Genomic DNA, 15,388 nt, shown 5'->3' on the forward strand with positions numbered 1-15,388 from the left:
AGTTGCTGTGCTGTACATTACATTCTTGTATCTTATTTAGATTATACCTAGTAGTTTGTACCTCCTAATTCTCTACCCTATCTTGACCCTTCTCCTTCTGTCTCCCCACTGGAAACTACTGGTTTGTTCCTTGTATGTGTGAGTCTGTTTCTATTTTATTTTATTCATTTATTTTTTGAGATTCCACATGTAAGTGATATCATATGGTATTTTCCTTTCTCTTTCTGGCTTGCTTTACTTAGAATGACATCTCCAGGGACATCCATGTTGCTGCAAATGGCACATTCATTATTTTTTATGGCCGAGTAGTGTTCCATTCTATAAATATACCACACCTTCTTTATCCAGTCCTCTGCCAATGGACATTTAGGTTGTTTCCATGTCTTGGCTGTTGTAAATGGTGCTGCTATGAACACTGGGGTCCATGATCTTTTTGAATTAAGGTTTCCTCTGGATATATGCCCAGGAATGGGATTCCTGGATCTTATGGTAAGTCTGTTTTCAGTCTTTGGAGGAATCTCCATACTGTTTTCCATAATGGCTACACTAAACTACATTCCCACCAGCAGTGTAGGAGGGTTCCCTTTTCTCCACAGCCTCTCCAGCATTTATCATTTATGGACTTTTGAATGATGGGCATTCTGACTGGTATGAAGTGATACCTCATTGTAGTTTTTATTTACATTTCTCTGATAACTAGCAATATTGAGAATTTTTCATCTGCCTATTGGCCATTTGTATGTCTTCATTGGAAAATTGCTTTTTTAGGTCTTATGCCCTTTTTTGGATTGGGTTGTTTACTTTTTTTATTATTAAGATACATGAGCTGTTTATACATTCTGGAAATTAAGCCCTTGTCAGTCTCATCTTTTACAAATATTTTCTCCCATTCCATAGGTTTTCTTTTTGTTTTACTTATGGCCTCCTTTGCTGTGCAAAAGCTTGTAAGTTTAAATAGATCCCATTAGTTTATATTTGCTTTTATTTCTATTGCTTGGGTAGACTGCCCTAGGAGAACATTGCTGAGATTTATGTCCAATAATGTTTTGCCTATATTTTCTTCTAAGAGGTTTATAGTATCTTGCCTTATATTTAGGTCTTTAAGCCATTTTGAGTTTATTTTTGTGTATGGTGTAAGGGAGTATTCTAATTTCTTGATTTACATGCAGCTGTCCAGTTTTCCCAACACCATTTGCTGAAGAGACTGTTTATACTCCATTGTATGTTCTTGCCTCCTTTGTCAAAGATTAATTGACCAAAAGTTTGTGGGTTCATTTCTGGGCTCTCTCTTCTGTTCCATTGATCTGTATGTCTGTTTTTGTACCAATACCATCTGTTTTGATTACTGTAGATCTGTAGTATTGTCTGAAGTCTGGGAGGGTTATTCATCCAGCTTCATTCTTTTTCTTCAGCAATGCTTTGGCAATTCTGGGTCTTTTGCAACTCCATGTAGATTTTAGGATGATTTGTTCTAGTTCTGTGAAAAATGTCCTGGGCAGTTTGATAGCTGTTTCATTAAATCTGTAGTTTCATTAAATTTGCTTTGGGTAGTATGGCCATTTTAACAATATTAATTCTTCCAATCCAAGAGCTTGGGATATCTTTCCATTTCTTTAAGTCATCTTTAATTTTCTTAGTCAGTGTTTTGTAGTTCTCCATGTATAAGTCTTTCACTTCCTTTGTCAGATTTATTCCTAAGTATTTATTTTTTGGAATGTAATTTTAAAAGGGATTTTTTCTTTACTTTCTGTTCCTGCTATTTCTTTGTTAGTGTAAAGAGATGTAACTGATTTCTGTATGTTGATGTTGTATCCTGCTACCTTGCTGAATTCTTTTATCAGCTCTGATAGTTTTGGTGTGGAGCCTTTAGGGTTTTCTATATATATAGTATCATGTCATCTGCATGTAATGACAATTTTACCTATTCTCTTCCAATTTGGATCCCTTTTATTTCTTTTTCTTGTCTAATTGCTATGGCTAGGACTTCTAGTACTATATTGAATAGAAGTGATGAGAATGGGCATCCTTGTCTTGTTCCAGATTTTAGTGGGAAGTCTTTGAGCTTTTCACCTTTGAGTATTATGCTTGCTATAGGTTTTTCATAAATAGATTTTATTACGTTGAGATATATTCCCTCTATACCCACTTTGATAAGAGTTTTTATGATAAATAGCTGTTGAATTTTATCAAATGCTTTTTCTGCATCTATTGAGATGATCGTGTGATTTTTGTCCTTTCTCTTGCTTATGTGGTGTATCACATTGATTGATTTGCATATGTTGAACCATCCTTGTGTCCCTGAGATGAACCCAACTTGATCATGATGTATAATTTTTTTATGTGTTGTTGGATTCTATTTGCTAATATTTTGTTGAAGATTTTCCCCTTTCATTTCTTAATTTATTTTTTGAGTTCTCTTTCTCTTTTCTTCTTGACAAACATGGCCAGAGGTTTTTTATTTTGTTTAGTCTTTCAAAAAACCAGCTCTTGATTTGATTGATTTTTTATTTTCTATTTTATTTATTTCCTCTCTGATCTTTATTATTTCTTTCCTTTTACTAGCTTTAGGTTTTATTTGTTCTTCTTTTTGTAATTCTTTTAGGTGGTAGGTTAGGTTGGTTATTTGAGTTTTTTCTTGTTTTTTGAGGAAGGCCTGTATCACTGTTAACTTCCCTCTTAGGACTGCTTTTGCTGCATCTCATAGATCTTAACGTGGTTGTGTTTTCGTTGTCATTTGTTTTAAGGGATTTTTAAATTTCCTCTTTGATTTTATTGTTGATCCATTTGTTTTTTTTAGTAGCATGTTGTTTAGTCTCCAGGCAACTGTTTTTTTCTCACTCTAGTTGTTTTCTAATCTCATGTAGTTGTGGTCAGAAAAGATACTTGACATAATTTATGTCCTCTTAAATTTGTTGAGGCTCGTTTTGTGACCTAGTGTTTGTTCTATTCTAAAGAATGTTCCATGTGCACTTGAAAAGAATGTTGTTCTGGCTTCTTCTTTTTCGAATGTAATATCCTGAAAATATCAATTAGTCTAAATGATCTGTTGTGTCATTTAGTATTCCATTGTGTTACTGGTTTTCTGTCTGGAAGATCTGTCCAGTGATGTTGGTGGGGTATTAAAGTCTCCTACTATTATTGTATTCACATCAGTTTCTCCCTTTATGTCAGTTAGTATTTGCTTTATGTGTTTAGGTGCTCCTATATTGGGTGCATATATGTTAATGAGTGTAATATCTTCATCTTGTTGTTCCTTTATCATTAGCTAGTGTCCATCCTTATCTTTCTTTATGCCCTTTGTTTTAAAGTCTGTTTTGTCTGTTATGAGTATTGCTACCCCTGCTTTCTTTTCATTTCCGTTTACATGACATATCTTTTTCCATCCTCTCATTTTCAATCTGTGTGACCTTTACCCTAAAGTGAGTGTCTAGTAAGCAGTATATTTTATATATTTTTTGTATTGAAGTCTAAGAGCAGTATATTGTAGGCTCCTATTTCATTATCCATCTCCTACCCTTTGCCTTTTGATTGGAACATTTAGTTCATTGGCCTTTAAAGTGATTATTGATAGAAATGTATTCATTGCCATTTTAATCCATGTTTTCCTATTTCCACGTTTTATATTTCTTCTTTGTTTCTTTTTCTTTTGTGGTTTGATGTTTTCCATATTATACTTGAGTTCTCTTCTTTTGGGTTTTTGTGACTCTATTATGTGGTTTTGGTTTGTGGTTACCATGTTTTTCATATATGTTAACACATTACTATATATACTTGGTTTAGACTGGTCATCATGTAAGCTCAAATACGTTATTAAAAAAAAGAGAAAAAAATCTGCATTTTATTATTTACCTCCCCCACATTTTGTGATTTGATGTTCTCTTTTACATCTTCATGTTTATCTTTTTGCTGTTCATTGTAGTTATCATTTGCTTTTCTAGTTGCTGTTTTATTTTCTATAGATTCTTGCTTTTCTACTCAGAGAAGACCTTCCAATATTTATTTTAGGACAGGTTTAGTATTGTTGTATTTTAATTTTTACTTGTCTGAGAAATTATCTGTCTCCCCTGTTCTAAATATTAACCTTTCTGGGCAAGGTATCCTAGATTGCAGGTTTTTCTCTGCCAGGAATTTAAATGTACCTTGCCACTGCCTTCTGGCCTGCAACATTTCTTTGGAGAAATCAGCTGATAGCCTTATAGGAGGGGATCCCTTGTAGCTAACTCTTTGTTTTCCTCTTGCTGCCTTTGAATCCTCTCTTTAGCTTTGACTTTTGCCATTTAAATTTTAATATGCCTTAGTTCTCTTTGGGTTCATCTTGCTTGAGACCTTCTGCACTTCCTGTACCTGGATATCTGTTTCCTTCTTCAGCATCAGAAAGTTTTCAGTCATAATATTTTCAAATATGTTTTGACCCCCTTTTCTCTTCTCCTTCTCGGGCCTCTATCATGCATAGATTGGCATGCTTTATATTTTCCCATGGGTCTCTTATATTGCCTTCATCTTTTTTCATTCTTTCTGCTGCAGTCAGTGTCCTGCCCCTCCCTTTGTGTGTGCATGTTAACAGTGGGGCTCCTTATGGCAGACGCAGGCTCCCTTTCACACACTCTCAGTTGTGGCCTGTACCTCACTCCAGCCCCTTCAGGCTGTCTCCACCCAGCCAACCCCAGTTCTCTCCCTGGAGCCTTTCATCTGAAGCCCAGGTCAGCACCCAGCCGCCACACACCAGCAGACATGTGTCTTAGGCTGGAGAATGAGCAAGGTGGTACACATCCTCTGTGCTGGGCCCCCTGTTTTGTCTGCTGCATATCGAGGACTGCTCTCTCCTCCGAGCCTCTGAAGTTCCCTTCTGTCCCAGCTAGTCTCCCAACTGGTGAATGGGCTTCCAAAGGTGAGGGAACCTTCCCTCTTCCACAGCTCCCTCCCAGGGGCACAGGTCTCATCCTGCTCATCCTGATTTTTTTTTTTTTTTTGATCCTACCCAGTTACGTGGTAATCTCTCTCATAGGAGAAGTTTTGATTGTATGAGATCTCCTGTCAGAGTTAAGCATTCTGTGAGCACTATTCCACAAGTAGAAGTGTTTTTGATGTATTTGTGGGAGGAGGTGAACCCCACATCCTTCTAGTCTGTCACCCTGATCCAACTGCCCCTTCTTTATACCTTCAGTTGTAGAACATATTTTCTTCTGGATTCCAGTCTTTCTCACCACCAGTCGCTCTGTAAGTGCTTGGCATTGTGGTGTGCCTGAGGGAGAAGGTGGGCTCAGCAACTTTCTACTCTTGCATCTTGGCCACCTACCTCCAGAATTGTTCTGCTTGTCTATTCCTTAGCGCTACCTTTTCTTTCACCAGATGGCGCAGACCTTTGTTACTAAACACTTTGCCACACCCATTCCTTTTTGTCCAGTGGTAGCTTGCAGACCCACTTTTTTTTGTCATCATGGACTCCATGAACTTTTTATAGCATATGTGTCAGTGGACCCACTGATGTGACTTCAGCACCAATATTTGTAATGATACTTTAGTCCTTTTAAGATATATTCTAATAAGTTTTAGGTCCCGCGGAAGGAAGAAGGAAGTGGGTATTAAAAACTGAATTTCTTTTTCAGGAAACCTTTGAGAAGGCAAGCTTGAGTAGCAGCAGCAGTGGAGCAGGCAGCCTGAAAAGTGAGCTTTCAGAAAGCTCAGACCTGCCCCCTGAGGGCTTCCAGGCCCCCTGTGGGAAGGACGAAGACAGGGCCTGCGATGGAATCTTGTCAGATGATACCTTCAACCTGGAAAATATTGACAAAGGTATTTCTAGTGAAAGGGTTACAGCACGAACGCACTCTTGACTCCCTTCTGTTTCAAGATTCATTTACTTTTTATTTTTCATTAATGTGCAGATATATATTCAGAGCTCGATGATGAATTGGACATTTCGGATAACTCCAGCATCTCCAGTTCAAGCCCTTTGAAGGAATCTACATTCAGTAAGCCTTCTTTTTCTGTTTGTAGGGTTCCAGAAGGTAGTGGTTTGGGACTGGTACTCAGGAGTCAGGTAGTTGTCATCACACATATAACTGAGTGGTTTGCTTCCCAGGTGCAGTGTGCATTAATTAGGACATGTGTGTCTGTCACTCCTACAAAGCCCAGAGGCCAACAGCACTGTGGTCTTCCACTGCCTCCTGTCAAATGAATAGTTTCATTATTTCTTCCAGCAAATGCAGGTTCTAACTAGGGAGTGGAGATAACTTATTTGGAGACAGACTTAACAACCCAAGGAATAATGGAGGTGACCTTTTACGAGTCTGTTGATTGGAGGTTAGAAACCTGGAGAAGAAATTCATCTTGGTGTAGACTGTTTCATACAACTTTATTTACAGTAATGTAAAGGGATATATTATACTTAAAACTCTAAAGTAAAATAAATGCTTTAATTGTGTAGAATTACGGAAAAATGCTATGTAAATTCAGTAAAAATGAACCTTTACTCTTAATTTGAAACAGTAAAGAAAATAGTCAAGATACATTTAAATAAAGTGTAAAGAATTTTCCTTATAGAAAGATAGGATTCAATTGACTCAACAAATCTCACTCAACAAATCTGAAACTGAAAGAAAAGACCAGCTAAAATAGTAAATGGAGACAGAAGAATGATTCTTTTAAAGAGTAAGTTGATGGAATATTAAAGAGAATAAGTCGAAATACTCTGAAATTGATTAAGTGTAAATAATCCCGTGTCATTGGTGACTATACTGTGAACATTTCGTAAAAGAAGGTTTAGGATGTTCTCTCTGAGCATCAGAATAAAAGCCTAAGAATTTTGTTTCATTCTTTGTCCCTTTCCAAAATTAATTGGTTCATCAAAATGGAGAATAGATGGTCTAGATTTTCTGGGACAGTCACGATTTCCAACACCCTGTTCTGTTTTCCCTATAAATTCCAGGCTGCTAAATAAAATATCTTGATTTCCAACTGGGAAAACATAAATATTTTGCAATAAGAATACTCATGCATTTAAGCATATGTAGCAAAACCTGGAAGCAATTAATCACTAACTGTTTTGAGATGAACTCGGGGTTGTCCATCCCGAGTGACAAGGACAAGGGATCGGTGGGGAAGTGAGGAAGGGAAAGCTGGACCTTTAATTTGCATGTGGTCACTTATCGCTGCTTGGCAAGGGATTTAGGATGATTCTGACATAAATACTTTATTGTACTTTGTTAGCTGAGAATAATGGAGTTTCTTTGTTTAGCACCTTTTCTTTAGGGATAGACTCTTAAAAAACCTGTCAAGTGAATAGTAATTTGCAACATTATATTTCAGCTGATGCTTTCCTAAGGAGGACAGTCTTCATAGTAGGTACAATTGCTTGAAATTTTTTTAAACAAATGAGCGAATAAATAAAACATTTGCAGCAGGAAAATGTGAAGTTATTTTTATTTTCTTGTTTCAGGCACTTTAAAGAGAAGTTTCAGTGCTTCAGGAGGAGAAAGACAATCCCAAACAAGGTAAGTATGTACACACTGACCTCCTGGAAATATTTTTATTTTTATTTTTAAAAATTTTTTAGATTTTATTTTATTGAGTTATAGTCAGTTTACAACGTTGTGTCAATTTCCAGTGTAGAGCACAATTTTCAGTTATACATGAACATACATACATTCATTGTCACATACTTTTTCACCATGAGCTACCCCAAGATCTTGTATATATTTCCCTGTGCTGTACAGTATAATCTTCTCTTGTTTATCTATTCTATATATACCTGTCAGTTTCTGTTTTTAGACTCTGCAGAGCTGAGGTTTTGATGGCTAGACTGATACCCGATAGCAGAGGCTACCATGGGCATGTGGTCCTGGAGGCTGTCGGAGCCCACCCTCCCAGAGCTGACTCTACCATGGAGCGTACTGGGAGGGGTACTAAGCTGGGGCCTGGGGTTTGATCTGGCTCTGTGATCCTCAGCCCCTCAGTCAGTCTCGCTGAGCTCAGGGAGGTAGGGCAGTTGTGCTTCCTGAGATCACTGGGGCCCCGGCTCCTTACGCCTTGTTTTTCCGCATCCCCAGGGTGTAGGTCTCACACTCATGGCGAATGTGTCAGAGGTGGACCGTGTCACAGCCACAACCCAGCTGGCAGGCAGTGGGATGTGGAAGTAGGGAAATGCCATTCCTTTTAGGGATGTGACCCAGATGTCGTTCCCTTCCCTTCTGGTCACAGACCAGGACTTAGTCACGTGAACACATTTAGCTGCAAGGGAGAATGAGGATAGTTGGGGCATTTGGTTCTAAAAGATTTTTATTTTGCAGCAACTTAGCACTTTCTGCCACAGTTGTCTCTTGGGCTAAGGACTAAAATGAAACTCTCTGATCTGGCCTTTTGCAAGTCCCTGGTGACCTTCACAAGAGCAGTTCAGTGGCCTTAGGTGAGGTTGGTGGGAGCAGAAGCCTGACTGGTGGTTTCTGTCAATTGCAGAGGCAGGGGTGAGGAGCAGGTTGGAGAAGGTGAGGTGTGAGCTGGACCGTGACCTGGTGGGGAGTGTTTGATGGGAACGGCCTTCTAGAATCAGGATGACTGTGGGTGAGTGGCCTGAGGGGAGACTGAAGACGGAGGGGAACTGAGCAGCTGGAGCCAGAGAGCAGGCCTGGGAAGGCAGGAGGGACAACACTTCATCTGTGTCTGAAGAAAGGGAGGCAAAGATAACACTCAGCTCAGGAGGCAAAGAAGAGGACGATTACGCTTGGTGGTTTCTGTTTATTACATGAAGTTCCAGGTCTGCTGCCAAGAGGATGACCTAGACTCAGGAGTATGGTCAACTAGGAAGAGCCGGTATTGAGGTGGCAGGAGACTGAGCAGGGACAGGTGGAAGGGCTGCCCGCAGCTCCGGGTCTGCGGTGCCAGTGCAGGCCGGGTCCGTGTCAGTGGTGGTGACAGCCCGCAGCCGTGGAGCTGCGGGTGATGCTGGCTGAGGCAGTGGCTGAGGGCCGGTGGCAAAAGGCTGAGGCTGTGGGTCTGCTTTACCAGTCGGGCTTTGTGGGTGCAGCAGGAGACCCTGACTCGGGCTGACCTGTGTAACAGGGGGCTTCATTAGAAGGCCATGGGGGACTCACAGAATTAGGAACCCACAGAATCAACCTGCCAAGGGGCAGGAGCCAGGTTGGCCCTGGAAGCCTGTGGAGGAGTCACTCCTGGAAGAATTGTGAAGGCTGTGACCCTGGGCCGAACGGGCTCCCAGCTCATTTGTTCTGTCTCTCTGTCACCTCTCTTAGGATCTAATGCAAGAGAGTCGGGTTGGCCTGGCTTGGATCAGGCCCTGTCACTGCCGTGGGGAGGGCCAAGTCCCTTCAGGTCCCTCCAGGGGCTGTGTGCATGCCGAGCAGTCCAGATGGGGCCACAATCACTGCTGGGTTCGAGGGTGCTGGGAAGAGGATCATGGAAATGTATTTCAGGATGGAGGACCTGCCTGGCAAAGTCCCAAGGCCTTCAGTTAGGCAGCAAAGGAAGGCGCACGTGGAAAATCAATTCTGTTGAGTCAAAGATACCACCTCACTGATAACTTTATCTTTTCCAAGTGAGAGTCAGGAAGGGTTAGGGTGGAGCCTTTTTATTTCCTAAATCTTTTCCAGTGTTGCTAGTAGCAAAATCCAAAAAACGTATCAGAGTGTAAAATATCCCAGGTACGTCATCAAGGAATCCCGTAAGAGCCCACAGTGTTCTTCAGTGCGCCAGGGTGCGGAGAAGCAGTGGTTAGAAGACAGAGAGCAGTGGGGAGAGAAACAGTCCAGCCCCTCAAGGGAACCAGAATAAATGATGGTGGGGACATGGGCCTGGGTTAGAAGATCCCCCATCTCTGGGTACCCATCCCTGACCCAGCAGCTCCGCTTCCAGTTGCTGCAGACAAGGAAGCCACCCACAGGAGCCTGGAACATGGGAGCTCTTGCTGGCTCAGCCCAGCAAGTAAGGGGACAGGAGTGGGAGATGTGAGCTTGGCCATGGAGCTGGGGGTCTGATCGGCACCGTGGAGTAGCTGTGTCCTCAACTCCGGCACCAGAGTTTCTGTACCTCGACCACGTTGTGAGTTCAGTAGACTTCTGTGAGCTGGTCTGTCTGCATGTGAGAAAGGGTTCCATGTCCTCCCCTAAAAGAATTCACAAGTGCACTGTGGAATCTAACTATTCCCTTTTAAGTTTTGTGATTATTTATATTTTTTAGAACATCTTCAAAAGACTTCTTTCTCTATTATTGGATACTTTACTCAGTGATACAAAGTTACTTAAGTACATAGAAGGGATAGAAAACAAGTGTTTTAGTACAAAAATAAATTATGACATATGGGTGCATTCCCCAGTTAAGAGAATTTTTTATTAAGCTGGAAATTTTCAGTCAGGTGAATTTAGGAATCTTACCATTGCCAAATAATTCTAGTCCTTTTTACCTGAAAGGATGCATGGAAAGTTGTCTTATTTGCAAGAGTTCAGTTTTTGAAGTCCAACCCTTCAAAAACAAAAGAAACGTATGTAGTATGTATGTTAGAGCTTGAAATGGATTTTAAAAGCTCATCGTTATCTAAACATTTGTAGCAAATTGAATAAACTAGAATTAACAGATAGTGGAAGTGTAATCTGCAGCTCATTGAAACGGGGGCACGACAGAGTGGGCTTTAACTTGGGGTTAACGACCAAGTCAACAGTTGAGAAATGGCCCCAGTGTTGAGGCTGAAGAGTCAGAAGGCGTGTGCATACGCGAACCGGTGAAAAGAATCTGAGCTAAAGCTGCGCCATGTGTGGGCCAGTGTGACATCCATCACGGAGCACGGGCTGGTTTAAGGCACACTCTCGCCTCTCAGGGAACTCACAGTGTAGGGGAGACACAGGCAGACTTGACAAGAAAATACATGGCAAGAGATAGCCTGTACTTCATACCAAATAAGAGGAGAGAAAGTGAATAACTTCTTGACTTCCTTCCAGGTTACCCCCAGAGCTTCTGTGAATTAAAAGGAGACCACTCCAACATACATTTATAATTCTTTAAAAGGCATTAAATAAGGCTGAAGTTATTTGCAACCTAATTTGTTTAGAATTATCCTGGGTTCCTTGGTTTATTGGTATGAAACGTAAACCCCTCCCGCACTGTATTTAAAAGCTAAATGAAAAGTTAGAATCCAAAAGAAGATGGCAGAGCTACAAAATATAATAAAGATAAATGGAAAATAAAGCCTGTGGATACTTTTGGCTATTTTGTGCCACGTATTCAGTGGGAGATGAGTTATGATGAGACCCTGGGCAGCTCTCCCCTTTGAGGAGCCTCATTGGCTCCTAGGACAAGGGAGTTGGTCCCAATGAGAAGAAGCCACAGAGAGGAGCACACTTGATCTGAGCACAACTTCCAGGATTTAGAATTCAGTCTTGATTCAGGCTGAACAGTACAGAGAGAAAGTTTAAGCATATACGCTCAGCTTCGGTCATCTCAGATACCAGGAGCTAGATTTAAGCCAATTGCCTGCCAAAGAACCAAGGCACCTCCCTAGCCACTTGAGATAGACTCTCTTGAGCAAATGGACCAGGCAAACGGATACAACATTAGCAAATGGAACTAGGAAGGGGAACTCCTGCCTCCTCCGGGAAGTACTGGATTCTCAAGGCTGATGAAAGAAAAATTGATATTGAACTGGAAGGCACCCTGGTGATGCGATCCAAGACATTGTCAGTTGGTAAAATTTTTTCAGGAATATAATTAATGGCAAGGCCCGGAAAGAGGCTCCAGCTCTTAGAAGTCCATATTCCTTCTATGAACTATTTAGTAGAAGTCTCTTGAAACCAGAAAATGATTTCTTTGGGCTCCTTTTCTTGCCAGCCTCTTCCCAGATCTCAACTCTTCATCCCTAAATCACCAAAAGTACTGGAAGCCATACGCAAAGCTCAGGTATCGGATCAGTGGCAAGTGCCCCATTCCTTGGCTCTGGAACTGCAGCCATTCACTCATTCAAAGCAGAGTCTCCCAATCTCCATTCCCAGGGCTTCAGGTACTAAATGTCATGTACCAGGATGTCATGTAGCAGCCATTCCCAGAAGACCTGGAGATGTCAGTGTAGCTTTTCTAATAGTATATGAGTAGTCCATGGAAAACTTCCAGGTCACCCATGTTTCCTGACAATAAACAGGTCATTAAGTATTCACTCAGGATAATTTGCTTTTAGTTATGCCTTTGGTTTGCGAGAACAGAGATTTGATTTTACATCTTTATTCTTCACACGTGATTGCAGAGTTGTAAATAGTGTCCCTTGGGATACTCCTACAGATTTTTTCAATTTGAGTTGTCACCAAGTCGCTGATTTAACTACAGTCACTCATACTCTCTCGAGGGCTAACTGGTTAGCACTCCTAAAGATACAGAACCGTAAGATAACTTTATCTCCCTTACATTTAAGTTCCATCCATTAAGTAACAAAAGGCAGATGAAAATTAACTTAATGGTATGCTTCTTACAATATTGCTTTTAATGAATGCACGCAGATCTTGTGATGGTCTTTTTGAATAAATTTTCTTGAATGAGAATGGGAGAAATTACTTGGTTTCAACAGCTTCAAAGAGGTAAAATTCACACAAAATAAACTGCACTTATTTAAAGTGTGAAAATTGATGTTCTGAGTATATACATCCTGTGAAATCACAATTCAGATAGTGAACATATCCATCCAACAGTGTCCTGGTGCCCATTTGTCCCCTTTGCTCCTGCTTCTCACCCCTCACCCCAGGCAATCACTGGTCTGCTTGCTGCCCTGTGGATTGGTTTGTGTTTTAGAATTTAATATACATGGGATTATATAGTACATACTGTCATTTGTCTGGACTTCTTGCAGTCAGGATGATTATTTTAAAATCTGTCTGTATTGTTTTGTGTATCAACAGTTCATTCCTTTTCACTGTTAAGTATTAGTCCATTGTGTGGATATGCCGTGGGTTGTTTATCCATTCATCTGTTAATGGACATTTGAGTTCCAGTATTTGGCTATTACACATAAAGCTTCTATGAACGTTTGTGTTTGTATGGACATACACTTTTTTCCTTTGGGGTAAACACCTATAAGTGAAATGGCTGGGTCGTATGGTAGGTGTATGCTTAACTTTTTAAGAAACTCTCAAAGTACTTTCTAAAGCGGTTGTACCATTTTTACATTCCCAGTTTGAGAGATTTGAACTCACATGTTGAAGTTAATTATAGTATTTGTGGAAATCATCTCTTATTTTGATACGTACACCTCCAAAATTAGAAGAAGTTAAGAAGGAAAATGGAATTGACTTTTCATGGTCAAAGTCTTAATAAGCACAAAATATTATCTATTTTACAATAATTATGTGGAATAAATATCCTTATTGTTAATGTTTACTTGATTTTTTATTTGCATATAGACAGAGTTAACCAAAAGCTGAGTTGATGTCTGTGTCAAGAAAAAAGCACTTAAAAGTTCAACAGTTAGGACTTTTTGAAATTTACAACTTTAATCATTTTCAATGATCTAAATGATGTAAAATTTCCTGCCTCAGTTTGCTGGAGGAAAATTACAAATGAGCTTGGTCTTTATCAGTTTCTGTCCTGGTTTTACAGTCTCACTTAGTTGATATATGTGTTGATAGTTCTAATTCAGTGTATCATAGCGCTTTATTTCAGTTTACAAGTAGTTATCCTATAGGGTAAAATGTGGTGATACACACAGAGGCTGCAGCCTCTTTAATACATGCACTCAAGTCCCAGTGAGCTTTGCTCACTGTGTTATGATCCTCTTAAGAACATCAGTTGATTCATCAATTAGTGCTTATTACCATGTGCTGGCAGAAACCAGACTATGGCTGGCCCATCTTCGCATTCCCCAGGTCACACATACTTGTCGTTTAATAGATAAGTGACTGTTACCTTAGCATAAATTCTGTATCCTCTCTGTAATATGACTAAAACCTTACCTACTGGCTTAAACCTACAGCCTTTGCCGTAGTCACAGGTTAAGACCTTTTTAAAGATCCTGTTGCTCAGGCAATAAGATTTTTCCATACATGTTTGCATCCTGTTGCCAAGGCAACAGGGTAGCGCGGGCAGGCTGGTTTGAGACATGGGATAGTTGAGGTATCAGAGATGCCTGCAGTTCACAGCTTCTTTGGTAAATCAGGGTATGCATAACTGTATTCAAGGGTGTGTGCCTGACTCCAGGCTTTGTGTATAAAGATGACTGTGAACGTTTGTGTCCATCCAGTATCATACATGTGACTCGAAAGACCTTGTGTAACCTCAGGACCTTGGGATCTGGCCTCTCGGTAGCAGAAGCCTTGCTTATTTTGACTTGCTGCTGTTGTCTCCCCTCAACTCCTTTTTCATAACCCAGATCTAGTTTCATTTAAGTTGAATAAATACTTGCCAGAATTGACCTGGCCTATCCGCCAATGTCACAATCAAGCAGTTTTACAAAAACAATCTACTGTCAGTAAGACCGTTATATTCCTTTTCTGTGACAGTTCTAAAATTCCCTGGCTTATTGCTTATTAGTTTCTAGCTGTCAGTGGAGGACAGGTGGAGAGCCACAGGAGTGCCATACCCCTTCCTGTAGTGGTACCAGCTCCATTAACGTTACAGGTGGACAAGAGGCCGTTACTGAGCCGGAGAAGGCAACTCTCCGTAGTGCCACTTCTCCACACGGGACGCGTTTATGAGCGTCACCACCTTAAGGAGAGTCTCCTGCTGTAAAGCCCTAGTTAGCTCAGATGGTGTCGTTGCATCATCTTAATGTGTAAGCCACGTCTCTCATTTCATGAGGTTAAATGTTTCTTCTTTTTATCAGCGTTAGTGTGTTGACTGCTTTACAAGATTGAATTAAATGATGTGCTGCACTCACAATGCATGTGAAAATATTTCCGTGGTTCGGAGAGATATTTGAAAGAATTTATGAGGTATCAAGTTCTAGATTCCATCTCCTTCATGACCAAGACTCCCCTGACAAGATAATTGTCCAGATAATTTACCTCCCATTGAATTAATCAATGCAAACTTGGTTTTAAACATTACAAAGCTAGTACCTCCAATTGCCACCTTACATGGAGTGGTCTGGGGTGGGAGTCGTAGGCTAACACTCATAGTCAGGGCTTCAGTTTCTGGTGTGGCTTATGAATTCTGCATGAAGTCGCACCAGATCTGGAAGAGAGTTGGAAGTGATGACCTTTCAGAATTTTTTTTAACCTTCCATTTCTCTGAAATTCTGTTTTATCAGTCTGAAGTGCTATTGGTCAATGCCCATTTCAAAGCTTTCAGAGGACACAAGCTTCATTATGATAAGCTTTTTCACCATAAAACGTTTCTGGAATGTCTTCTTTGTGTTAAACCATTTCTATCTTTTCTAGCTTGCATTGTCATGGAAACTACCCTCTAC

At 40.4% G+C, this 15,388-nt stretch overlaps 1 protein-coding gene across 17 annotated transcripts in view; it reads left to right on the forward strand.

Moving 5' to 3' along the window:
- The window catches only part of NEK10 (NIMA related kinase 10), a 180,592-nt gene that overhangs the window by 119,462 nt on the left and 45,742 nt on the right, over positions 1 to 15,388 (forward strand). For all 17 annotated transcript variants that reach the window (XM_074345388.1, XM_045520098.2, XM_074345391.1 and 14 more), the window contains 3 exons: positions 5,607 to 5,790; positions 5,883 to 5,969; positions 7,436 to 7,490. In XM_074345388.1, coding sequence (XP_074201489.1) covers positions 5,607 to 5,790; positions 5,883 to 5,969; positions 7,436 to 7,490 — 326 coding nt within the window. The remainder of the gene's footprint in view (positions 1 to 5,606; positions 5,791 to 5,882; positions 5,970 to 7,435; positions 7,491 to 15,388) is intronic.

This window comes from Camelus bactrianus, chromosome 17 (genome assembly GCF_048773025.1).
Source record: "Camelus bactrianus isolate YW-2024 breed Bactrian camel chromosome 17, ASM4877302v1, whole genome shotgun sequence".
NCBI lineage: Eukaryota > Metazoa > Chordata > Mammalia > Artiodactyla > Camelidae > Camelus > Camelus bactrianus.